The sequence below is a fragment of the Poromitra crassiceps genome (genome assembly GCF_964638095.1).
Source record: "Poromitra crassiceps genome assembly, chromosome: 20".
Classification (NCBI taxonomy): Eukaryota; Metazoa; Chordata; class Actinopteri; order Beryciformes; family Melamphaidae; genus Poromitra; species Poromitra crassiceps.
Window position 1 is genome coordinate 6,546,261 of NC_139637.1, and position 27,308 is coordinate 6,573,568.

The 27,308-nt window shown below is 43.9% G+C and overlaps 2 protein-coding genes across 2 annotated transcripts in view; both read right to left on the reverse strand.

Moving 5' to 3' along the window:
* The window catches only part of LOC310794528 (NLR family CARD domain-containing protein 3-like), a gene marked incomplete at its 5' end in the record, with an annotated part of 389,910 nt that overhangs the window by 131,495 nt on the left and 231,107 nt on the right, over positions 1–27,308 (reverse strand). The window lies entirely within an intron of this gene.
* Positions 1,389–27,308, reverse strand: part of LOC310794429 (NLR family CARD domain-containing protein 3-like) — a gene marked incomplete at its 5' end in the record, with an annotated part of 39,956 nt that continues 14,036 nt past the window's right edge. Inside the window, 3 exons of the mRNA XM_083656430.1 lie at positions 1,389–1,990; positions 13,145–13,191; positions 13,366–13,539. Of these exons, the coding sequence (XP_083512556.1) occupies positions 1,464–1,990; positions 13,145–13,191; positions 13,366–13,539 (748 nt within the window). The 3' untranslated portion in view covers positions 1,389–1,463. The remainder of the gene's footprint in view (positions 1,991–13,144; positions 13,192–13,365; positions 13,540–27,308) is intronic.

Below are 27,308 nucleotides of genomic sequence, written 5' to 3' on the forward strand. Positions count from 1 at the left end.
ACTCATTTACTGTGTAGTCATGTTTTGTTACTTTAGTTTCCCTAATTAAGGTTTCTCTTTTAATTGAATTTAATCCAGAGCAGTGGTTCTCAATGTGAGGTCCGGGGTGTCCACCAGGGGTCTTTGAGGAGGTTCCAGGACAGGTGGTCCCAAGCAAACTGATTAATTAAATTTCCAAGAAGTGAACACAAATAGATGTAGAAGAATGACTGTTTTGATGACAGTTTCTCTGTTATCTCTACAATACAGACACACGTACATCAATGTGTCCAGAGAAACAACTGACTAGATCTTTATACAAAACCGACATGCAGGAAACTTTTGATTCCAACTGCGTAGTTAACCACGCCCATTGTTATTGTCACATGACCCCACAGCTTCACTTCTCCCTCCCTAGAGAGCTCTCTCTCACGCACGCACGCACGCGCACGCACGCACGCACGCACGCACGCACGCACGCACGCACGCACGCACGCACACACGCACACACACACACACACACACACACACACACCCCTCCATAGAGAGTCGCGCGCTGCAGTTTAATAAATCTGCCAAGTGTGAGAAAAAAACAGAGTGGATGGACCAAACCACTTTGGCGCACATTGAGGGGGTGGGGGGTGTCAACAGCCTATCAGAATGCGGTTTGTGTGGTGGCCACGTGGGTCACTTGTAAATCTGACCAATCAACAACCACACACGTGAATATCAAGCGCTAGACAGAAGAATGGACGCATTGCAAAACGTTGTAAATGTGTCTCTAATCTTGATATGAAACAGTTTGAGATGAGGTGTAGAGGCTCTGCTGTGCTGTGGCAACATGTTGGAAGTTAACTGAAATCATTTGACTCCTCAAATCATCAAACTCACAGTTTTTACCACAACAATCAGCAAATGAATCAGGATGATTTCAGCCACACTTGCACACACACAGACGAGCGCGTGCAGACACACGCACGCACGCGCGCGCGCACACACACACACACACACACACACACACACACACACACACACACACACACACAAGTTTTGTATTAAATAATAGTGAAATAAGCAGAATGGGTCAGATTTGTTTAATGGCAGATGTTGATACTTATATGCACACTACACACTCATCTCTTCATGACCTCATATCAACAAGATATGATTTGATTTGAGGAACATTGTAATCACATGTTAAGTCAAAGTTATTAAAAAGTCAAAGTTATATAAAAAGTATAGAATCGCATGTTTGAAAGCAACACGATCAAACAATGTGAATTTAACCTTAAATTGTTGAAAACATGAGAGATGTTTAGTTTGGTGACATGAATAAAATACAAACATAACAAAGGTCCAAAAGAAAGAGATTTTAACCTGTCAATCATCAACAACAGACTGTGTGTGTGTGTGTGATCCTGTACAGAGTGAAGCATCATGTCAGCAGCTGTGTTTGGTCACAGTGTGTTTCTCTCTCACTCTATCTAACACAGAGACACTGAGGCATCATAACCCAGATGGAACCCAGGGTACAGAGGTTCAGTGAAGGTGGAGTTGAACGTGTGGAGATGAATCAGTTTGTCAGAGGAAACTGTGTAGAAGGACAGAGAGCCAGCAGGCCCGTCAAGATACACTGCGACTCTGTTAGAGTGAGAGGAGGGTTGAGGTATGCCTGTGGGTCTGTTATTGTGCCAGGCAGTGTAATGATCATCAGTGCACGACAGACTCCAGGACTTTTCATTCCCTCCAAGCCTGCTGTCATCACCCCGTCCTCTCCTGCTGATTCCTCTGTAAGTCACTCCTATAAAAACACCTCCTTTCCTCTTCACCTCCCAGTAACAGCGACCAGTCAAACCATCTCTACACAGCAGCTGAGGCATGTAGTCAAATCTCTCTGGGTGAGCAGGATATGGCTGCTCCTCTCCCCACACCCTCGTCACCTTTCTGTTGTCTTCAGACAGGAGGAGGTGTCTCTCTGCTGTGTTTGGGTCCAGTGTGAGTTTACAGGCATCTGATGAGAGAAAAAGACTCAATACAGAAACTCTTTTGATTCTAATAGAGCTGTTTATTATCTGTTGATTTATGAACACTTTGACCTTTAATTTCTTCACACTTTCATGGTGACACATTCTATCAGCCATCATCTTCATTCACAGCAGGACTGAATGAAGAGATGTCACAAGCTGCTGTGAGGGACTTTCCATGTCAGCAGTTGACTGTTTAATACTTTATTTAGCTGAAACAAAGGAGGCTATTCTGATGTCTCTGTCAAAGCATAATACTGCTTTTAACACCATTGATATCATTTATATAGTCAAACATGTTCAAGTCCAAACTCTACTTCAATCTGCCTTTTCTCATGTTGATACCAGAGTAGGACACACACACACACACACACACACACACACACACACACACACACCACACACACACACACACCACACACGCACGCACGCACGCACACACCACACGCACAGACACCTCACCTCACCTCACCTCACCCCACACACACACACACACCCACACACCACACATGCACGCACACACCACACGCACAGACACCTCACCTCACCTCACCCCCCCACACACACACACCGCACGCACACACACACACACACACACCACACACGCACGCACACACATCACCCCCCCACACACACAGACACCTCACCTCACCGCCCACACACACACATCACCCCCCCCCCACACACACACACAGACACCTCACCCCACACACACATCACCCCCCCCCACACACACACACACACACACAGACACCTCACCCCCCCCCCACACACACACACAGACACCTCACCCCACACACACACACATCACCCCCCCCCCCCACACACACACACACACACCTCACCCCCCCCCCCCCACACACACACAGACACCTCACCCCACACACACACATCACCCCCCCCACACACACACACACACAGACACCTCACCCCCCCACACAGACACCTCACCCGCCCCCCCACACACACACACAGACACCTCACCCCCCCACACACACACACAGACACCTCACCCCACACACACACAGACACCTCACCCCCCCCCACACACACACACACACCACCCCCCCACACACACACAGACACCTCACCCCCCCCCCCCCCCACACATACACAGACATGTGTATGTGTGTATGTGCCAAATGTGGCTAGAAATGAAATGTTATAACAGAAGTGGAGTATTGGCCAGAATGACATTAACATTTGGACACTTATTCAGCAGGTATCTTGTATGTTGTGTTCAGGTGCAGTGTAAAAAAAAGAAGCAAAAAAAAAAAAGAAAAAAATGCAATTCCATCGTGGGCCACACCGCATGCGGGCCGTATTTTGTCCATGTGTGGCTTAGGGGGACCTGATAGGGTGCAATTTTGTGCAATTGGCATAGCGCCACCTACTGGCAACACAAATTTTGTTTATCTCGAGAACCATTCGGCGGATCGACTTCACACTCGGGGAATGCGCTGAGGGGGACCTCACGGATTTCAGTGCCGGATTTCATGCAATTCGGCATAGTGCCACCTACCGATACCTTACACACACACACACACACACACACACACACACACACACACACACACACACACACACACACACACACACACACACACACACACACACAGCATAATACCAGCAAACTAGATTATCAGGCCGCATAGCGGCCTGATAATCAAGTATGTTATATATCCTATAATAAAATTGCCTAGATGGATGGGCGATTTGATTTAGTTTTGTGTCACGAAAGTGACATCGCCCGATGTCACTTTGGTGATGTTCAGTTCCAAAAAAATACCCTTAGACCTCAGGGTGTTAATATCCCTATACTATTCCTATAGGGGTTGACAGTGTGTCTGTGACCTGAGGGTGTTAATATCTATAATATTCCTATAGGGGTTGACAGTGTGTCTGTGACCTGAGGGTGTTAATATCCATATAATATTCCTATAGGGGTTGACAGTGTGTCTGTGGTGCTTAAACCCAAACCCGTTCGGAGCCCAAGTGGCGCGTGGGTCAGAGTCCGTTTCAGACTGAAAACATAACTTGTCTGAGATGACAGGTTGAGAGGCGGGTCATAGTAGCATGTCGATGATTTTATTTGACAATTATGGGGACTGGATTAGGCTTTGGCCAATCCTGGCGTGTTCCACCCCCAAATCGAGTGGGATTCAGTGTGTTGTGGCGCTCTCCTCGGGAAGAGCCTGGTGACGCGAGGTTTAGTGGTTGAGTGGAGCTCAGCGAGCCGCAGGCAGCCAGCTGCCGGAGTGGAGAGTGCAGCCTGTCGGCCTGGAATCTCCGAGGTGCGACCCCTGACAACCAGGCTCTCAGGCACGCGCCATTAACGCTATTGTGGTAAATACAATATTCCTGGAATGCGAGTTTTAACGAGCCAGTTACATTTCTTTGCATTCTTAGGCATAACCGTTTTCTTTATTGTGTATATCAACATACAAATGGCCAAGTTAGTAGTTAGTTTATGGGATAGGAATTCTGCCAGATGACAGGCACTAGGCGCCATTTTCTCCTTCATTTAGAAGAGAAAATTATCCTGAAATGAAGATTTGATTGACAGCTGCCATGTCGTGATATGATTGGATGAAATGGGGTAGAAATGTTAAAGTACTATGTGACTTCAGCAAACTTTAGTTTACGGTTATGAATAAAATCTTGAAAAATGAACTTTTGATGTGAAAAAGTGTGAAAAACTAAAGAAATTAGATTTTTGTGATTTTTTTTGGCATGCATAGGTGCACTGCATACCCAGGTATTTGAACTAAAATAAAATAAAAGTCATTTTTGGGTTCAGCTCGACTTTAAAGCCCCACACAGCGCCAGAAAGCTCTATGTACATGTGACATTGGGTACTCACCACATGGTTACATGCTGCTATTCCGACATGCCTCTACTTAGACATTGACGTCTAATTGTCGGAGTGGTGGCATTTCCATTTTTTTTCAAACGTGCCACTACTACGACAATTTTCTTTCCATTGTCGCAGTAGCGGCACCTTACTTTTTTTTCAAACATTCCCCCATTCCGACATGAGGTAATTAATATAAATGTCATTACTAGGCTATTATCATCACAAGTTGCATTGCGAGTTTTCGCCTGCGACTTGAATTGATAACCACTGATTTCCATAGGCTATAGGCTATTTGTTTATTTTACAGGGGCAGCCAGTCAATCGAGGCTCGTTTTGATTTGAGACGGGAGGATCACGTTTTCCTGGCACAGCCACAATACGAAAGTTTTCCCTATAGCAATTTGTAACATTTATACAGGCTAGAGAAGCATCTGTCGGCCACGTAGTGATATAACACTTATTATTTCGTTTTTTTTCTTTCTTCGCCCATTATGCTTGCGGTGCACTGTTTCAGCACCATGGAGCTGTCAGGTCATTTTGATTAGGGCGATCACTAACTATTCATATGAGTGTTCCTCCGCATGTTCTGTTTTGATCTAAAACAGTTAAAAACACGCACATCCAAGTCGCATCCGACAGGTGCAGAGGAAATTAACTATATATTTGTATGTGTTATTTTTCCATTTATATGACTGGATTGTGATAGAAAAAAAGGTCAAACTGTTTTACACCGGCTGTCTGTTTTAGCTTGCGGCTCTTATTTATCAAATACAATAGCCTAATACCAAACTCAAAAACACATTAACTGTAGGCTAAATTCTAACTTCATAAAATGAACGGAACGGATACCCTAACATGACAACGAAAATATATAGGAAACGAAAACAAATAGGCCTGCTTTAATAATTAATAATTAATTAATGGCTTTCTTTAGCGGAGAAATCACCTCCACCGACAGCTAATAGGTGGCGGCCAGCAGTTTCTCACCAGTTCTTACTTAGTCTATACTTTCCCTGCGGCTAGGCTATATCAAGCGAAATTAAACAATATATTTGAATGGCTTTACAGAACTTGTGCATGGCTGTGGGTTATATAGGCAGAGGCGATTTGTGCTGCGTGAATGTTGCAAATATTGATCTCACTCTCTCTCTCTCTCTCTCTCTCTCTCTCTCTCTGAAAAATGTAGGCTAATATGTTGCTGCTGCTGCTGCCGCTGCGCAGTCACCAACTTATAATTTATTTTTACTGTCAGACTCGAATGTGTGCATATATCTGAGCCTATTAGACTCAAGCTTTCCCTCATGCAGTCTTTCAATGAAGTCTCACAACCTCGAGATTTTGCTGTTTGCACTCGCCGACTCGCCCCATGAGCGGGGAACATAGGACCCTTTTTCGGGAGCGGGGAACATAGGACCCGGGGAACATAGAACCCGGGGAACATAGGCATGACCCCGTTGCGGGCATGTAGGCTATGTTGGCGAACCTAAACTGTCGGAATGGCGGTACTAAAACGTGTCGTAATAGGGGCACGTCGGGCATGTCGTAATAGAGGCATGTCGTAATAGGGGGATGTCGTAATAGAGGATTGTCGTAATAGGGGTATGTCGGAATGGAGGTTGCCCCCCTCACCACATGATGAAATAATAATCCAAACGTCATTTTCGTATCAAATCCGAGTTACTTCCTTGATTTACTGAACACAGCGCTTCCGCTGTACAGCGCATGCGCGGTATGCCGCTCAAGCTGTCTACGGGATGCAGGCACAAAATGCTTAGTGCCAGGAGAGGCCTTTGGAGGGCGCTGTGGGACCAATAGAGGCGTCATTGTCCCTTTTAGAATACACTGGACCATCTTCAATGACTAAAAAGCTGTTATATTAATGTGAAAAAGTTACTGATGGGGGTTTTAAAGCTCCCCTCCTGTCAGTTTCTCCTCCCTGTTTCACCTTTTATGTTCTATGAAAACGTACATGTGCACTAGGGCTGTCACTTTTCATTCGAAATTCGAATGCAACTTCGAATGTGGGGGAAGGGGTTCGTTTTCGAAATGTAATTTGAATGTTCGAATTTTTATTTTATTTTTTATTATTAATTTTTTTTTTTTTTTTTTTATTAACCAAAATTAACCAACTGCTGCTTGCTGGTAATGTTAATCCCATGTCAGAAAAAGTCTCCAGATTTGTCGCGTTAGTCTCTTCTGAGAAAGATTGTCTCCAGGGTCTGAAAAGTTGTCTCGAGTTGGATGCAGCCAAGTTTGTGAGGCAGTGTTGTGACTGTGAGCGTCCAAGCTAACACGTCGGGCTGATGCCCGGTGGGCTGCAGTGGGTTGCACCAGCTGTGCGTAAGTTGAAACGTAAGCTAGTTTGAACGTAAAGTCTCACTAAGTCCGAGTTTACGCACTACTAAAAATATTTGGGTTGCACCAAGTGAAATAGTTACAACGTAGGCATAAGTTAGAACTTAAAATTTACACCTACGTCTTACTAGGTGTAAAGTCCTCCGTAAAATAGCAGTTGGCACGGATTGCAACTTGGCACCGTGGCGCATCATTGTTTTGCGTCCGCAACGCGCTCTCCGTGATAAATTACACCCTTTGATATTTATGACTCACGCTTTTGTTTCCCACAAGCTGCAGCACTGCATACAAATTAAAATAACCGCAACAATTTAGTGAGGCAGGATGGTGGTATAGCCTACAATACTGATGAAGAGCTCACAGATAAACGTTAACAGTAATATGAACCTAAACAAACGTTACTCAATAACATTCTCATTTGATTAGTGTTGATGAAATATGAAAGCACTAATTTGCGGTGGGCAACATGTCCTGTTTTCACTCCACTTAAACAACCGTAAATAAACACCGTTTCCACCGTGCTTTTCACTGATTGGTCACAGATACTGTACACGTCATTGTCTGCGACACTATTTTGGTTAGTATGGACTTTAGGGTCTACTAGTTAAGATGTACCTTACGTCTCCGTGGTGCAACCAAACAAAGACACAACTTTAGTGTCAAACTAACTAGTTTGAACGTAGCAGTTAGTGTGGACTTTACACCCTAACTTAAGACAGAACTTACGTTCAGCTGGTGCAAGAGGCTGCTGGACTGAGAAAAAAAAAAAAAAAAAAAAAAAAAATTTTTTTTAATTAACTCATTGAGTGCCAGCCACTTTTGGAGAACGGACGCTCCCAGTGCCAGAGTTTCAGAGCGTTTTCAGTGATTTCTCGAGGCCCACAGAATATTGTGTGATATTACTATGTAAACACTGAACACGCACAAAGAACGATGAGACTCTATTCTATCATCTGCAAAAAAAAGTTTATTGATCCCATTTTCCGTTCTTTAGTTATGAGCCGGAGAAGATAGCTTGATTCATCCAAAAATAGCAATTTTTTTCTAGAAGCTGAGATAATTGGCCTTTTGTGAAATTAATCATTTCAAGCACATCACTGACTCTGAAGCTAATCTTTTCTAATGTAGTCACACCTCAAAAATAATTTCCTTCAATAAAACAGTTTAGGCCAGGGAATTTTGTTTGGCAGAATAATATTTTTAGCTACAACCAGCAGCGCTGGCCCCTGCGTGCGCTGCTGGTTGCAGCTTCAGCTACAGACCCTGTCCTGCTGCCTGGGTCTGTCTGGGTGTTGTGTGTGTGCTGCTCTGCGTGCCCCCCCCCCCCCGCCCCGCCCCGCCCCGCCCCGCCTCGCCTCAACTGCACACTCCTCCTTCTGTCTGTGGTGGCTCTCTGCTGAGTTTGCTGTGCGCACAGTGAAGGGTGCGGAACAGCCAGGCTTTTTTACAGCGTTCCGCGTGTGTTTGTCACCGGCAACGATGCTTCCAGTTGAGAATAATAACTCCACGGTGTGGATGTGCGGTTGTGCTGTCGCAACCGACACGGAGCGGCTCAATTGTGGGAGCAGATTGGCTGCTGCAGGCACAGCTGCAGTAACGCGCTTCAGCATATCGATGCATACGGATGCGATGCGATTTCCGTTTCCATAACGACTTCTTCTTTGTTTTTTCCTTGCCTTTCTGTTATGTGGAGAGCACTGTCGCCACCTAAGGGTTCTGTAAAATAGGTTATAGACCTCCAATAGCTACAATAGTTGTACCAGAGATGTATCAGGGATTGATCCACGTCCCACCGTCAAAAAACGCAATTGACGACAACCGTCGTCATTGGCACTCTACGTCAGTATTTGAATTGACGACAGCTGTCGTCATTGGCATTCAATGAGTTAATCAAAAAACTTCGAATATATTCGAACGAATATTGGGCAATTAAAGTTCGTTCGAATTTTATTTTGGGGAAAAAGTGACAGCCCTAATGTGCACACGCTGTAACAACACACATCACCATTTGTGCCAAAGAGCTTACATTGATAAGAAGCAAAGCCTAACAGTTTGTTCCACTGCAACATAATGACTGGAGGCGCTGTTGTAAAAGAAGCAGAACAGTCCTCGATAGGTCCTCTGACAGATCAGGTCGTTAAGTTTATTATGTCCGAGGAGTCTCAGTGGTGATGGCTAAGTAGGTGGGCCTGAGTAATGTCATCAGTGATGTCACTCAGTGGTGATGGCTAAGTAGGTGGGCCTGAGTAATGTCATCAGTGATGTCACTCGAAATGTTCACAACAGCATGGGCTTCAGGAAAGCCCTTTGAGCCTGTATGATATGACACATTTAGTTCAGCTTCTCCTTATATTTACGCATCTACTTCTTCCTTTCTTCTTTCACAAGCAAAAGACCAGGCAAGGCCCGACAACAGCAGGGCCATTTGCAACTATTTTTTATCAGATATTGGCAAACACTGCTTTGTTTCATGTATCTGGTTTATATACACAGTCCTATTAGTCCATGGGCCAAAGCCCAAAATTTCACTTATTGGTATCACTCAAGGTGGCAAAAAATTAGTGAAGATTCTGGCCCGGGCCGATCTTCTGCTTTAAGGCCCACAATCAGCCTTCATGGTGGGATAATATGGGAAGATTATACATTTCCTGAATTGTTACAGTCCTGTGAGTATTTCAGGTATTGTTATTTGTGTCAGTGATGTTCCTACATGTCATGAAGCTCAAATAAAGACTATAGTTTAGGCGGAAATGGTGGAAAAACGAATGTTGTTGACACTTTGAAGAGCCCATGTGACCTCTACGTTTATTAGACAGACTCACAACTGTGCTTAAATGAACCTATGAGTCTACCCTTTAAAATTAGACCAAACATGCCTTCATAAAACATGAGTAAAGGTCCTGAAAATTACCCTAAAGTAGGATATGCACCAGCGCCTAAATACCAATTTATTGTAGGGGGTGGTTAACTTCATGTGCTGATAACTGTGACAAAGCTACCACTTAGCAAAATACCATACCAAAATATCATCTATGGACATGTACCTTTTCAAAAAATGTGACTAGAGTTTGCCACCTTGAGTCATACCGATATCTGGTCTGGCCCATGGACTATATGGTCAGTTAGGGAAGCTGGCTCTATTGAAATCTTCAAAACTACACTCAAAACCCATTTATTTTCCCAATCATATTTGATGGTGTCATTCTCTGGAAACATTTATTAGCTGTTGAGTATATATAATCCTGAATTGCTGAGCGGGCTGTCTCAAGCCAGCAATATCAGTATAAACTTAGACTTAGACCTAATTTAATAATATGGCATCAGTCGACCCAGTAGCTTAGATAGAAAATCTAATAGCTGGTGAATAAACTTAGTCCTGAACTGCTGAGCGGGCTATCTCAAGCCAGCAGTATCAGTCTAAACTTAGACCTAGACTACCTAGACCTGAATTAGCAGTATAGTATTAGTCATCCTAGTAGTATGGACAGAATATCTAATATCCGCTGAATAAACTTAGTCCTGAACTGCTGAGCGGGCTGTCTCAAGCCAGCAGTATCAGTATAAATCTAGACTTGATTTTGTAGTATAGTATCAGTTGTCCCAGCAGTATAGGCAGGAAATTATTAGCTGCCAAACTTAGTTCCACCTCTGCGCAGATTCCTTCGTACTGGCTCTCCCCTCTTCTCTCTCTCCTCCTCAGGTGTCCTTCACTGGCCTGACTTGCACCCCCGCCCGCCCATCGACCGCCACCGCAGCCCTCGATCTGATCGCCATCGTCCTGTCGTCACTCTGGCCCATCTACCCACTCCTCCTTCACCTCCCCCCTTCCCCGACCTCATCATCACCACCGACCCCTATCCTCCCCTCCTCTCATCTCGGTCGATGCCACCAATGCAGACTCATGGATCCCTCAGATCACCCTCGTGGAACTCCTGATCATTTTCCCCCTTTTCAGCTTGCTAATTAGCTAGTATTCCCTGAACTTACTAACATAAAAACTCAATTTTCTATTTCTTTTTGGAATCTACCTTTTTACACTTTCAACTTTCTTCCCTGATCTTAGGATCATTTAAAGACTACATTTTCATATTGCTTTTGTTGGACACCTATTTACATTTTCAATTTTCTGTTCTTTTGTAAATTTTATTTCTATAATGTGAAACTCTGTAAAAGGTTAGCCCGGCATCTTCTTGGCCTGTCCCGGAGGGGGGTCCCCAGAGGGGGTCCATAGTTGGGCCCATTACAGTACATCAGCCCTCACAAGGTTCCTCCTCAGCCAACAAGTCACTGAGGCAATCCATGTGGTGCGCACTGGGGGTGAGGGGGGGGGGAGCCGCTGTGTCCCGGCCTGGCCTTCTCTCCCACGCCTTATGTGTGTGGGGGCGGGGGCCGGGGTGGGGGGCATCGGTGCTCTCCATCACTGGTAGAGGGTTGCCGGTAGGTTAGAATAGCTTAGGTTAGGCAATAGATTAGCTACAGCCTAACTGTAGGCTGTAGACCTGTTATAGTGTTCAGGCTAAAATCAGACTAGAGCAGAATAGGACAGGGCAGACTAGGCTGTAGATTAGCTAGATTCCCTGTGTTCAAGTTAGTTCTGGTTAATGGCTAGAGTAGTCAGATTGTCTGATTTGCTCCCCCCTTTTCCTGCTCTCTCCTCTCTCACACTCTAAAGCATGCCACTCATTCTACTCTAAAGCATGGCATCCCCTCCTTTCCCTGTTCTCTCCTCATACTCTCTCTCATACTCCCCCTGCTCTCCCTCCCCACCTCCTCCCTTTCCTGAACTATCCTCCCCCACTATTCTAAAGCATGGCACCCATTCTATTCTATACCATGGCACCCATTATCTTTCTCTTTCCCCCTTCCCCTGCTCCTTCCACACCTCTCCTTCCCTGCTCTCTCCTCCCCCACATTTCCCATTCCCTCCCCACCTTCTCCCTTTCCCTGCTCTCTCCTCCCCCACATCCCCCGCTCTCCCTCCCTCCTCCCCTCTTCTGCTCTCTCCTCTTTCTCCCTTCCCCACCTCCTCCCCTTCCCTGCTCTCTCCTCCCCTTCCCTGCTCTCTCCTCCCCCACATTTCCCATTCATGTGGGAAATTGACCTCATCACTTTCCTGCTCTCTCCTCTCACATTCCCCCTGCTCTCCCTCCCCTGCACACTCCCCACCTCCTCCCTCTCCTGATCTCTCCTCCCCCACTATTCTAAAGCATAGCACCCATTCTACCCTAAAGCGTGGCACCCTTTCTATTCTATATTTCTATATTTTCTATATTTCTCTATCATATGATTGTTCAATGTGTTTTCCTTACTACTGTAATTGCTACTGTTGTGTCAGCTAGAATTAGCTAGACATATTTTCTGTGAAGTCCTCTGAGACATGCTTGTGAATTAGGGCTATACAAATAAACTTGACTTGACTATGGTCTCATGCAGTTACAGTAACATATGTGCTATACTAGTTGACTGTTGTCTTTGCAATGTGTTCAAGTGCACATTTTTGGCCGTGACACAGGAGACGTGAGGTGATGCAACAGTCGGCATTCTTTGTCTTTTGAAGTTTTGGTGGTGTGTTGCAGCCTTAAGATATCCGCTGGAGAAAATAAAATCCATGCACAGATTTACCTCCTATAGGTCCACAAATTTCACATATATTATTAAGCTCCGCCAGCGCCACACAGCTTCCGGCTCGCTGGTTGCTCGCCAGCGCATCCCAGTGGGGCGGTGCTTATAGTAAAAATCTTGTCTAAAAGTATTACTATTGAACATGTCACATGTCTAATTTGCACTATTCAACACTGCATTTTCTCAGTGTCTCAGAAACACACTCGGCAAGTTTGAAGTCGATCGGATGAACGGCTCTGGAGATGTGTGATAAACCGAGAACATACAGACAGACAGTCGTGCATTTATTAAGGAGATAAACACTTACACTTCCTCAGACCTGGTTTCAACCACTGGACTCCACCATGGTCCACACTGTGGGGCAAACAAAGTCAGACCAGAGTATTCTATTTGAGGACAGAAACAAAACCTTCCCTATGAAGGGTTTTCCATATAATAGTTCGTTATAATAGTTCGTATAATAGTTCGTTATTTATGGAAGGGGTCAATGGAGGAAATAGGGGAGGGTGATGCTTTTTAAATATATACCTGAGAGAGTCCAGTTTCCAGTGTGGATCCTCCAGTGCAGCAGAGAGCAGCTCCACTCCTGGGCCTCCTGGATGATTATAGCTCAGGTCCAGCTCTCTCAGATGGGAGGGGTTGGAGCTCAGAGCTGAGGCCAGAGAAGCACAGCCTTCCTCTGTAAGCAGACAGCCTGACAAACTGCACACACACACACACACACACACACACACACACACAAACAGTTGTGATAATGCCGTCAAATTCTAGCAAAACGGTTACTGCCTCATACAGTTGGCTGGTTAGCTCTGTGGTTACGTGCTGCAGTTTGAGAGTTCCCTACTCACTGTCTGACAGAATATTAGAAGTCCTTTCTACTTTTTCAGGTTTCAAAAACTGAGGCAGCACAGAGAGGAAAGAATGAAATGCCCTCATGGAAAGTCATTCAGAGGGGCTATGAAGGGCTAAATGTTGGTATCACACCTGGTTTAAAAAAATACATGGACAGAGAAAATCACCCACAGGTGTTTGTCTGCTGACAGTAATCTGTATGTAAAGCAGGATGTAAATGATAGTAATCTGTATGTAAAGCAGGAGGTAAATGATAGTAATCTGTATGTAAAGCAGGATGTAAATGATAGTAATCTGTATGTAAAGCAGGATGTAAATGATAGTAATCTGTATGTAAAGCACGATGTAAATGGTCATCTGTTGATCAGGTTAAAGCACAACAACAATGCTGGCAGATGTTGGGGAATGTTTGATTGGTGTGCTATGGGCTAAAGCCGGGATACTCAACTGGCTTTGCCCGGGGGCCACTTTTTGAACCACCAAGCAGAATGTTAACAAGCATTATAAAATGGCTCTCTCAAATCAAGCAATCTGATTGGTTCACAGCCATTGTATAATTCCAGTAACCGAGTTCAATAACCCATGGCCATGGGTTATTGGTTGCCATGGCAACTCTCTTACTAAGAGAGTAATAATAGGCTTACCTCAAATGACAACGTAGAAAAACAAAAAGGCGGAGACAGCTGTCAGATCCTTGTGAATCGATCTTCGCTTATAACTTTACTAATACTTCGCAGAAAATGATGTTTTGTACAAGAATAGATGCGGGCTAATGTCTTCTTTGCAAAAGAAAGGCTGTTAACTCCGCATTTAACCCCGCATTTAACCCCGTAACGTTAGTTGGTGTCGGGCAAGCCCTGAGAATGCCAGGGTCACTACTGCTTCAAGTCTTTGTACAATGAGTCATTATGGACGCATGATGGCGCAACTCTCTTACTAAAAGGCTTTGAAAACAAAATGGCGGAGACACCTTTCAGATCCTTGTGAATCGATCTTCGCTTATAACTTTACTAATACTTCGCAGAAAATGATGTTTTGTACAAGAATAGACGCGGGCTAATGTCTTAACCCCTCTCGCGCGCGCCCTCACTCTTAACCCCGCATCTCTAAATAAGACGTAACGTTACTTGGTACAGCTCTGTTGTCGGACTTTGCAAAAAGCTCTCAGGTTCGCAGCAAGCGCCAGGATTGGCCAATGTCGACTTCAGTCTCCAGAACGATCCAATCAAATCACCCGCACGTCTATCTTCTTGCTAGAGGTCCCGCCTTACAGTAGTGTTTCAACTGACTCTCAGAATACCATGCCAGTCGGACTTATAGTGTTATTATTATTATATTATTATACTTGGAACCCTTTTATAAAAGCAATATAGTACTCGAGCAGCGTGTGTTGTGGAATATATCCCCCTGCTCAGTTGTTATCCCACTCGGCCTGCGGCCTCGTGGGATAACAACTGATCAGGGGGATATATTCACCACAACACACTTGCTCTCGTGATATATTGCTTAATTATACCATGGTCTGGGTGAATACTCGATTCTGATTGGCTGCAAGGTGTCCAGTAATTTGTGATAATGTACAGTGATAATATACACCTAGCTACGGTAAATGGTCTGTTCACCGTTCATATCAATGCGCCAGGATTATGACCACGACAGAGCCGTTTGAGCTCTATACCACCGTTAATGCTTAATATGGCACTTTTATAAGTTTAGAAAAAGAAATAGTCGGTCAAAGTAACTATTTACATTACCCCTGAGTGCTCAGTTTATTAAAATAACGGCTATTCAGAAATCTGATTTTTGTTCTGGTCAGCTGACAGAAGCCGGGCTCTCAGCAACTGTCAAACCCTCTGTTTACAACTTGCAGCAAGCAGCAGCCAGGCGCTCTGGGAGAGCGCGCGCTGCCTCTTATCACTGATACAAATCAAGTCGAAGAGGAAAAAGACGAGATCAACAAAAAGAAAACAACGAAATGGGCAGTTAACAGCAACACACTGAGAGACGTCCTTGCACAAAACATACCTGGACTCCAACATAGAAAGCTGATGGTTTTCAGTCTCCTCCGAGCGCAGCGCGAGCCATTTACGTCTATAAGACCCGCAGACGTTAATGTAATTCCCTTGAATGCGAGAATTAACGAGCCAGTTACATGGCGTTGCATTCTTAGACATTGCCGTTTGCTTTTATTTCGTATGTTACATACAATTGGCTAAATTATTAGTTAGCTTGACTCCAATGATAGCCTAATCTTGAGCAGCCGAGGGGACTATTTTGTCTCGCCGGTTCTCAACTCATATTCAAGGTTATGAAAACTAGATTTTGATTGCAAAATGCATGGAAATATAAATGAATGGTCTTGTTTTGTTTCTTTGGCAAGTGACCATGGTATAAGCGGGTTAATGCACTTCAAGGTGTCCATTATCAGAAATTATTGGACTTCGCGGCTTCACCTTGGACGGTTTATGCCTCCACGTCGTCCAATAATTTCTGATAATGGACACCTCGTCGTGCATTAACCCTTACATAATCAGAGTGAGAATGCAAACCCAATATCCAGTGTATTGGAGGTACTGTACAGCAAAAGGTAGAAATTCAGTTTCTTCAATTCAGTTCAGTTATCAAATTTGTTCAGAGTAAACCCTCTTCCCAAACAAATCAATAAAGGATCTCTCTCCAAAAGAAAATTAACCTACTTATCCTGTGTGCACAAAGCCGACCTGTTTGGTTACATTTACAGTATATCATATAAATTAAGTAGGCTATATAAGTGCCTGGGTGGCAAGCAGACTGCAATACTTGACAATTTAGCTGGAGCTCAGTCAAACTTTATTTAACAGAAGGGATGAGGAAGCGCTGCGTGGGTCCTTAGTAAAATCACTGAAACAGGTGCTCTTTGGTGAGGGTGGAGAGAAGCATGAGAAAAAGTTCAAGTTGGATCCTTGTAAAAGTCAAAAAATGGAGTAGAGTACAGGAAAAACTTGAAAAATCCAAGGCCACTCTGTTTCAGGTAGAAAAGTTAAAAAGCCTTTATTGTGGCATGGCTAAATCTTACACAATTAAAAAGACCAACGCGTTTCAGCTACAGAGAGCCTTCATCAGGGTAGAGGCCCAACACTGAAATGCATGGCATTTCATGGCAATAGAAGTCATCCCCAAATCTGCCAGAGGAGGGGATAGACTCAAACATCTCCTCCAAAGAGAAACTTTTTAGATTGTAACGCTAAAAGCAACCACCTTCCCTGGTTTGAATGATGATATTGATTTCTCTCCATTTCTCTGAGTCAGACATTTTTTTTGTTATTGAGATATTTTGCTCAGTTAAATTTATTTGGTTCCTCATCCTGTAGCTTCCTGGGAGGTCTCTATGGCCTCAAATGTGTAGGCTGCACAATTGTTGCTGGTACTTAGTTTAGTTCCTCCTGTCAGGTTGGAGTGTTATTCCTCCAATTCCCTGTAGTCTGTGGGCATTGCATGACATTGGTCCCACCTGCAGTTTATTTATTTTTTGCATTCTACCTATTTGTTCAATGTTTTTTTTCATTTTCTTCATTTATTGGGTACCCAATTGTTTTTAACTTTATTATGTTTCCTTCTTTATATAGAAAAACAAATAGAGTCCGCACATTGGATTTGAAAGGCTCCTGGTCAATTTATTAAATTGTCCTTCTTTATATAAACATAATGTATCTAGCATTATTTGTGAATGATTGCAAGCTCCCTGTGATGCACAGGTGTATCCAGGAGGGCTAATCACTAATTCAATCAGAGAGACACATTTCTAGAATGACAATGATTTATTAGATGATTAGATACATGAGCCTGTAGGCACATAGATATATTTTTGGCGATTAGACTCCATCATGACATCAGCTTGATTATGACGTCATGATCAGCAGGGGTAGATGGATGCAGCCAGAGTAGGATTGAATATCCCCCCTGTGGAGTCTAGACCTGGTGGTGGTGAAATAACTTGTTCTTGCTGGAGAAGGCTTCTGAATCTGAAGACCTCAGAGAGGACTGGAGGAGAATGGGGTGGAGGAGGGACGCAGGAACGTACTGAAACGCAATGAGATGACAGAGAGAAACAGGTTTTTTTTAGCTATGACAGTATAGACCATGATAGGCTGAATGGGAAGATGTGTCATGCTCTGATTAGCTTAATCTAAATGATACCGCCCACAAACCGTGACGCTAGGTAGAAGCGGGAAAGGGGTGATTGGTGACTGAGTTTTATGAATGAGTGGGCGTGACATTAACTCATTCTCTGCCAAAGACGTACCCGGACGTACTTTTAACAATGGCGTTCTGTGCCAAAGACATACTCGGACGTACTTTCATGTTTTGGCTGTTTACATTACATCAGACACTTCCCCAGCCTGTGACATTGTTTCAGGTCAAACTGATACAAGGAACCCGCTAGTTTAGTATTTATGGGTGGAGCCTGTGGTCGAAACAGAGTCCGACCCAGAGTTCTCAGATGGCGACGATGGCGAGGAAGACGCCGGCGTTTTTGTTGTTGCTCCACGACGGAGCGCCATGGCGACGAAGGCTCCCCTTCACAGCGTTCTGATCCGTCTGACACAGATGAATCGGAGGAGGAGAAATGGGTGCCACTTGGAGAGAGCGATGACGATGGTAAAAAGTAGCCTATTTTTTGTATCGCGTTTGAGATGAAATGATCACACACACAACATTCGAGTATAATTGTCACGCATTGTTTATAACTTATGCCGCCGGCATGACTCGCTTCACGTTTCCTCTTGCCAGCTCTCCCTCTCAAGGGAGAGCTCTGTCACACTCAAGGGAGGGGGGATCACATGGATACGTCACACACCCGTCCCCAGCAACCAAGGCGAAACATGTGTCACATAAACATTTCAAAGTTTACAGCACTAACGTAGCTATTGTGTGATCTGTGCTAACGTTAGTTATGAGAGGTAACGTGACAGCAGGTAACGTTACAGCACTCGTTATTCCTGTGTGTGTGTGTGTGTGTGTGTGTGAGAGAGAGAGAGAGAGTGTATGAGTGTGACCACATAAGGGTTCGTTCCATTTGTTTATGCTTTTATCAAGCTAAGCTAAAAATCCACATGGCAACTGTAAAATACATTCTCTTATTTTTTATTTATTTATTTGGGAAAACAAATACTGTATATGTCTGATGTGTCACTGAGGCAAAAAATAAAAGGCTCAAAAGAGAGTTCTGCTTGAAACGGTGTCCTTCACTAAAAACCTCTTTTTCTCATATTTCTGTCCCAAGGAGGGCATTTTTAGTGAAAACAAGCTAACTTCCACTGCTTGTAACTAAACAAGGAAACATGGGAGAGTATATATGTTGTGTAATTGTATTCCTAGCACAGAATATTCTGTGGGTCCTGGAAGATCAGGAAATATGCTCAAAATCCTGGCACTGGGAGCACACAGACCGAAATGACCCTGGCAGAGAATGAGTTAAAAGGTTTTCTCCTGACAGGGAAAGATGTGAATGAGGACCGGAGGGATGAATGAGAGCCAGTGACAACTAAAGGGTTTCTCCTAGAAACAGGAAAATGCAGGTTGATTAAGAAGTGGGTATGAGAGCTAGAGTTATATCCTAGGAGAGTGAATGAATGAAAGTGAGTGAATGACATTACGGTCTCTCTTAAAGAATTTTCGCTCTAGCTACATTTGCTTGAGTGATGTCACTATACTGTATATGCACATGCATTTCTGTGTTAGGCCTCTACCTTGATGAAGGCTCTCTGTAGCTGAAACGTGTTGGTCTTTTTAATTGTGTAAGATTTAGCCATGCCACAATAAAGGCTTTTTAACTGTTCTACCTGAAACAGAGTGGCCTTTGATTTTTCAAGTTTTTCCTGTACTCTACTCCATTTTTTGACTTTTACAAGGATCCAACTTGAACTTTTTCCTCAAACTTGATTTAACATTAGTTTTCATTGTGAATTAGAAAATGGTTAGGGGGCCACTCTGCACGGCCGCGGCTGCGGCCAAAATGACAGACCCAGACCTTAATGGCCCCGGGAGATTTGTGCCCGGACCCGGATTGGACCTGTTTATTATTAGAAACCTGAGAACCGGACCCAGACAGAACCAACCACACCGGACCCGTACAGAACCAAGAAATACAGAGGCAGAGACTAAGCGGTGCCAAGCCAAAGGTGCATGCTAATTGCTATTACAAGTTGTATAAATGAAACTTTGTGCATCTTTCTTACCTAACATTAATGTGTTCTCCCCTGGTTGCTCCTGCCAGACACTGGCTGACTGTGACGTAATGCACAATTCATTCAATGATCCTTACCAATAAAGATTGTAATGCTAATAAAAATAAATCCATGTTTTCTGTTATACTTCTTGCTGATTGAAAAGCCATGGCTAATGTTAAAGGGATACATCGACATCTTCACTTCACTGTGCGCGGATTAGAAAGCACTCACTCCTCAGTCCTCACTGTGAACATTAGTTAGATAGCACTACAATGGCAGTCTATAGCCACTTTCAGACATGAACTCTGGGTCAGGTCAGGATTGCTTGCCCTGAGCCTGAGCCTGAGAGGGGGCGGGCGTGGGGGGAATTTGGACATGACCACACAATGGGGAGTTGTGAAAACTGACCACACAGCTGTACTTCACTGTCTGAGCATAGCCTTAAAGCAGCTACGAGCAAGGTTTTCGATTGTTATTAAACAGTCTAATTTTAATATCGATGCCTCACATCTTACCTCTAATAGTAGATGAGACCAACGCAGAGTAGTCTCACTTGAACACCGAGTGAATCGGCCAGTGTTGTCTTGATGATTAGTCAGTCTGCGGATCAGGAAGTGAAATGAAACGGTTTGCGGCAGCCACTTCGGCCATAACCACAAAATAACAAAATTACTTCCAAACAAACTGTTAGAATATAATGAGAGATGTTTGCGAGAGTAGCAAGCCCCTGCATGGCGTTCTCTGTGTATATGGTCTGTTGCTAGGCAGAGCGAAACGGTTGAAGGCAGGCAGCTGCCGTAAAACGTTTCGTTTCACTTCCTGGTCTATCCGGCCCGCCGGAAGACAGACACAGACTCTATAATCATCAAGAGAGCAATCTCCGATTCACACGGCTTTGGTCTCAGCTACTATTATAGGTAAGATATGATGCATCAATATTACATTCAGACTGTTTAATAACAATCGAAAATCTTGCTCGTAGCTGCTTTAAGTGAATCGCATTGACATTCAACAAACTATCATGACATGCAGAGTCTGAAAACAAGTTGCCAAAAATAGATAATGGGCGATAACTGCCTAACGTTCACGGCATATAATCTTTTGCGCATAACGTTAGTAATTAATTAAACAACCCTACAACTCACGCCCAGATGCATCGAGTCTCAAGCGCTAAAAATAAAACAGGTCTTTGCTATGTTCAGTCCTAAAATGCGTCAACCCTACTAGAATTATACAGAATACAGGAAGCTAGACGTTTTTACCTCAATGTAAATCAATGTTGTATTGCTTAGTAACAAGAAATCAGAACGGTCGACTCACTACGGGTTAAAATTGAGTTTTCGAAGGGAGCAGATATTCTTCCAGTTTATCTCTGTTCTGTATCTTTCGGATAACACACAAAAAACATTACACGTGCATTTACTTCATTTAACACATTCACTGCCAGACGTTTTTGTTTTTACTGTAGTTAGCTTCTGCCAGAGGGTTTTTTTGAGGATTCTGGCTCATCTTTCAAGACCCGAGGATTCTTTTCTGCTAAGATTTTGTGAACACACAATATCTCAAAAGAACTAATAGAATGTGTGCTTTCTCTGTCTAAAAGAGTTAGTTTGTAGAGTTAGTAGTTATGTAAGCATTAGCAGTTGAATACAGCATGGTTTCAGCGTCAGAAAAAATATTCAGAGATAAACGGCTTTTTGTGAAATTCGATAGAACAGTCACTTTAACCATTCATTTTTGGCTCTCTCTCTCTCTCTCCCTCCCCCTCTCGCTCTCTCTCTCTCTCTCTCTCTCTCTCCCTCCCTCTCGCTCTCCCTCCCTCTCTCTCTCTCTCTCTCTCTCTCCCTCCCTCTCGCTCTCCCTCCCTCCCTCTCTCTCCCTCCCTCTCGGGAGGGAGACGCACTAGGTTTAATCCTAGTGAGAGGGGGAGAGGGAGAGAGAGAGAGAGAGAGGGAGGGAGGGAGGGAGGGAGAGAGAGAGAGAGAGAGAGAGAGAGAGAGAGGGAGAGAGCGAGAGGGAGAGTTGCTTCCAACTCCTCCCTCCGTGGGCGTTCTTCTTGGCTGCAGCGGCCGTCACAAGCTTGTCACCAGTCTCACTGCTTTGCTGCTGTCCTGTGCCTGTCTGCGCGGCCGCTGTTTGAGGAAGTCTGGATGGACTCGCTCGCTTTTTGGAGTTTTGGTTGAGAGAAGCTTTTGCGATTCTGGTCATATTTATGCTGCGTGTTTCAAAGTGTGTTCCACCTGTAATCTATTATGCAAATTTGCAATCCCGCATCGCCAGCAATCAGCGTGAAAACGAAAGCGTTTTCCCCCATCCATTTTCATGAGAATGGCTGGGGTGAGAATGGCGTGACAAGTTAAAAAAATGCTTGCCTTCCTCTAGTCAGGAGAGCACTGTTGCCACTTAGTGGGTCGGTGGAATGGGTTGTAAACGTTCGGTGGCTCCAATAATTATATAAGAGATGTAAAAGGGTTAGATGCACATCCCACGGTCAAAAAAAAAAAATCATTTTTTTGACGTATTAATACGTCATTGGCAGTCAACCGTTGGATTATTTTTGACGTATTAATACGTCAATGGCAGTGAACGTGTTAATTGGCATTATTGCGAAGGTTATACCCTGAAGTTTCCGTTTATACTGCCTGACTTGACGCTACTTGGAATCTTGCGGTTCTGCACGTGAATCTTCACAAACGCTGTGGAAATAAAAGGCATGAACGCAACCAGATCCAGATACCCTACCTAGTAGGGATGTAGGTACTACCGGTACTACCCCCGAACCGCGGTACTATTGCTGTAGAAACGGTTCTATACTAAGATTTAAAAAGAACGGTACTTTTCCGACCGCTGCTATGACTGATAATGGTCAATATGAGCCTGTCTCTTTAAGAAATGCGCCAGAGTCGCGGAGTGAGTGACGTCATATCCACATGTCAAGCGGTGAGGAAAAAAGCAGCTGAGCACTGCACTGAGCAGACCCGCGCACATTCAAAGCAAACTAGCAAAGCTAGCTACTATGGCAGCTGCCCCTGAAAAACCTCAATTGATTGAGAAAGTTGGAGCCAGGTCTTCCATCTGGAAATACTTTGGCTTCAAAGCCAACGAAAACGGCCTACCTCTTCACCCAGACGCACCACAGTGCAAAAGATGCTTCAAAGTGTATCTCGCCAAGGGAGGAAACACTTCAAACCTCTCAAAACATTTGAAGGACAAGCACCCGGACATTTTCCAAGCCTTCAAGAAAGAACAAGAGGTGAGAACTGTTCAACTAATGTTATAGTAACTGTTAACTCACAAAGAAACACAAAGGCCTCTCCCAGCCCAGTTAGTAGCAGCAGCTGTGGCCTTTCACAGTTTACATCTAACGTTATGTAGGCTACTTTCACGCATACTTCAGTCAGGGTTATCGACAGTCCATATTATTGCCTCTGCACGTTTCCCGACGCTACAGTGAGAAAATGCGCTCGTTAATGCGCTCGTTAACTAACGTTAACTAACGTTACAGCGGACTCCGCTGTACTAACGTTACAGCGGACTCTGCAGTAACGTTAGTTAACGAGCGCTCACTGTAGCGTCGGGAAACGTGCAGAGGCAATAATATGGACTGTCGATAACCCTGACTGAAGTATGCGTGAAATTAGCCTACATAACGTTAGATGTAAACAGTGAGTAATACTGCCTGAATAGACCTTCTCACTGAAGTTAGAAACAGTAGTGCTGAATTTGTTTGTTTGGTGTGCCATGCTTCAAACAATCTCCAACATCTGCCAACATTCACAGACAACTGTCTGTTGGTGATTGTTCGTGTTTGTTGGAGAATGTTTGATTGGTGTGCCATGGGCTTAAGCCTACCCTACCCACTCCACATAAATCAACTGACTGATGCCAGTGAAGTCAACCACAGTCTCCAGGGCTTGAGGGTTTAGGGAGCACAAACACTGTTTGGCTGGCTATATGAACTCAGTCTGTACAAAACATGGTGTAGATCGCCATCTACTGGCATGGCCAAAATATATATAATATAATAATATAACCCCAGAGACATTAGCCCATGTCATTTAATGTTCCATAGCTACATAAAATAAATCATGTATGAAACGCGTAATATGATAATAATAAGATGAATGAGTCTCGTGTATTTTTCTAGTTATGACCATTAATATGTTATACATAGTTTCAAGGAACAATGAGAACAAGTTTTAAAAAGCTATGGCATTGAAATTAAAATGGCTATGTTAACTAAAGTTCTGTACACCCCCTTCCCCCAATTACAGAAGTCTAGTGCGAGAGCGACACCACCACCCGACCAGAGGCTACTCCCGGATGTTTTTCTGTCCCAGACCAAGTACCCAAAGAAGAGCAGTGATGCAAAAAGGCTAAACAGGGCGGTTGCTGAATATATCTGTGTGGATCAAGTGGCTTTATATTCAGTAGAGAAAGCTGGGCTCAGACACCTTCTTCATGAGTTTGACAAGAGGTATGACCTCCCTTCAAGGCATTTTTTCATGTACAATGAAATTCCCAAGATATATGAGGAGACCAGATCGATGATCAGTGCACAGCTGGCAGCAAACCCATACTTCGCCTGCACTACGGACATCTGGACGAGCAGAACTGCAAGTGCATACATGGCAGTAACACTCCAGCACATCACAGAAGCCTGGAAATTGGAGTCTTGGTGTCTAGGATGCTCTTCATTGCACTCTGAGCACACAGGTGAGTTTCAAGTTTATTGTAATTTAAATGCAAATCACACCGAAGTGTCTCAATACACTGTACAATTGAATTAAAAACATATTTACTATTTACATATTATTTACATATTTACAGGTGACTGTCTGAAGGAAGCCCTGGAAGAAATGGTCACAGAGACATGGGGGCTGGATATGACCAAAATGTCTGGTATCACAACAGATAATGCCTCTAATAACATCAAGGCATTTGCTGATTATACCTGGATACCCTGCTTTGGCCACAACCTGGATTTGGCTGTCAAGAAAGCCATAGCGATAGACCGTGTAGCAAGCTGCCTGTCCCGACTCCGGAAGACCATCTCTGGCTTCTCCAGGTCCAATAAGATGAGCCGAATGCTGAAAGAAAAACAGACCTCTTTAAAGCTGCCACAACATAAACTGATACACGATGAGCCAACCAGGTGGGGTTCCACCTATGATATGGTGGCACGATTTTGTGAGCAGCAGCAGGCCGTCTCTGCCGTTCTGGCTGACGACAGGAAAAAGTGGCACCTGATGCCCAGAGACTCGGACATGACAACTCTGGAAACAGTCAGGGATGTCTTGGCTCCACTCAGTGAGTTCACAGATGCCCTAAGTGGTGAGAAAGAGGCCACTCTTTCGTCAGTCCTGCCACTTCTATGGAAGATAAGAGCCTGCCTGGAAGATGAGGGAGGTGACAGTCCACTGGCACAGGAAATGAAGCACAATTGTAAAGCAGACCTTGAAAAGAGATATGATGAGGGCAATCTGATGATGACGCTTAACATCGCCACATTCCTAGATCCAAGGTTTAAAACTATGTTTGTTACTATGGAAACAGAGGTTGAGAGGAAACTTTGCCTACAGGTTGAGCTTGACACAGTCGATCTGGCCAGAGTCAGACAGGAGCCACCAGAAGATGATGACACAGAAGCAGCTTCTGCACCAAAGAAGAAGAAAAGTGACCTTAAGAGTTTGCTCTGCACTATCACTTCAGAAAAGAAGGGGGCAGATACAAGAGACAATGGTGCCACAGCCCCAACCATGACAAGAAGTGCTAAACTGGAAGTTGAGATTACTGAGTATAAACAATCTAGAGACATCAGCCCTGCAGAGGATCCCCTGGCATGGTGGAAGCAACACCAGACAGACCTGCCCATCTTAGCTCAGTTTGCTAGACAATATCTCTGTATTCCAGCATCAAGCTGTGCATCTGAACGTGTTTTCAGTACTTCTGGGAATATCTGCAGTCCAACAAGATCCAGACTGACCGAGGAACATGTTGACACCCTCGTTTTCTTGGCTAGGAACCTGAAGAAAACATTGGGATGGGAGGGACTGAGTGAGTAAACAGAGTCAGCCAAACAGTGAGTCTGTCTACCACCCATAGAAAAACTAGGGTTTAGGCTGAGTAGGCTGGGGGACAGAATGGGAATATGAAGCCAGTTATGCTGGTGTAGTGTTAAATATACAATGGTCAGATAGGTCAAGGTCAATATGGTGTAGTGTTAAATATACAATGGTCAGATAGGTCAAGGTCAATACTAAATCAAGATGGGTGAGATAGAGGTTTTTCAGTTGGGGGGTGGTGGGATAATTTAAATGTTTTCTATATATTCTGAAAAGGGCTGCTAAATTGGATCGAACTTTGGTAGGGAGCCTTGTAGGGTAGGGTATATGGACAGAGGTGGCTCGGCTGGCAGCACTCCAAACATAGCAACAGGAGAACTAGGGTTTAGGCTGGGGGACAGAATGGGAATATGAAGCCAGTTATGCTGCTTGTTGAAGAAAAAAAGATTTGAGTTTCTGCTGCTATAGTGTTTTATTATATTATTATTTATTTTATTTATTTTACTTATTGAGGTTAGAGATAGAGGTTTTTCAGTTGGGGGGTGGTGGGATAATTTAAATGTTTTCTATATATTCTGTAAAGGGCTGCCAAATTGGATCGAACTTTGGTAGGGAGCCTTGTAGGGTAGGCTTGATTTTATCCAGCTGCATAATATGCAGCACATCCCCAACCCAACGAGAATGAGTGGGAACTTTGGGAGCCTCCCAATTCAAGATTCAAGAATTAACCGCCTTGCCAGTAGAATTAAAAATGCCACAAAATCCCCCCAAAATTATATGGACAGAGGTGGCTCGGCTGGCAGCACTCCAAACATAGCAACAGGAGAACTAGGGTTTAGGCTGAGTAGGCTGGGGGACAGAATGGGAATATGAAGCCAGTTATGCTGCTTGTTGAAGAAAAAAAGATTTATGTTTCTGCTGCTATAGTGTTTTATTATATTATTATTTATTTTATTTATTTTACTTATTACCATTTCCCACTGTTCAAAAGATTTGTGTTATGTTACTGAGTGTGTACTTATTTGACAAGTAAAAGTTAGACAGGATTTAAATGCCACCAATTATTTATTTATTGTTGTTATTGGTGTTTCTCTGAGTTTTTGCTGCTATAGGCTAGTGTTTTATGGTCATTTTATTTTCACTGGCATTACTTTATTTTACTTACCCGGTATTCTCACTGCTCAAAAGGTTTGTTTTGTTCAGCATTTAAATGCCACACCCATTTAAAAAAGGGGGGGTCGGTTAAGTAAGTTATGGTGAAAAAGAGATTGTAGTGTTAAATATACAATGGTCAGATAGGTCAAGGTCAATACTAAATCAAGATGGGCGAGATAGAGGTTTTTCA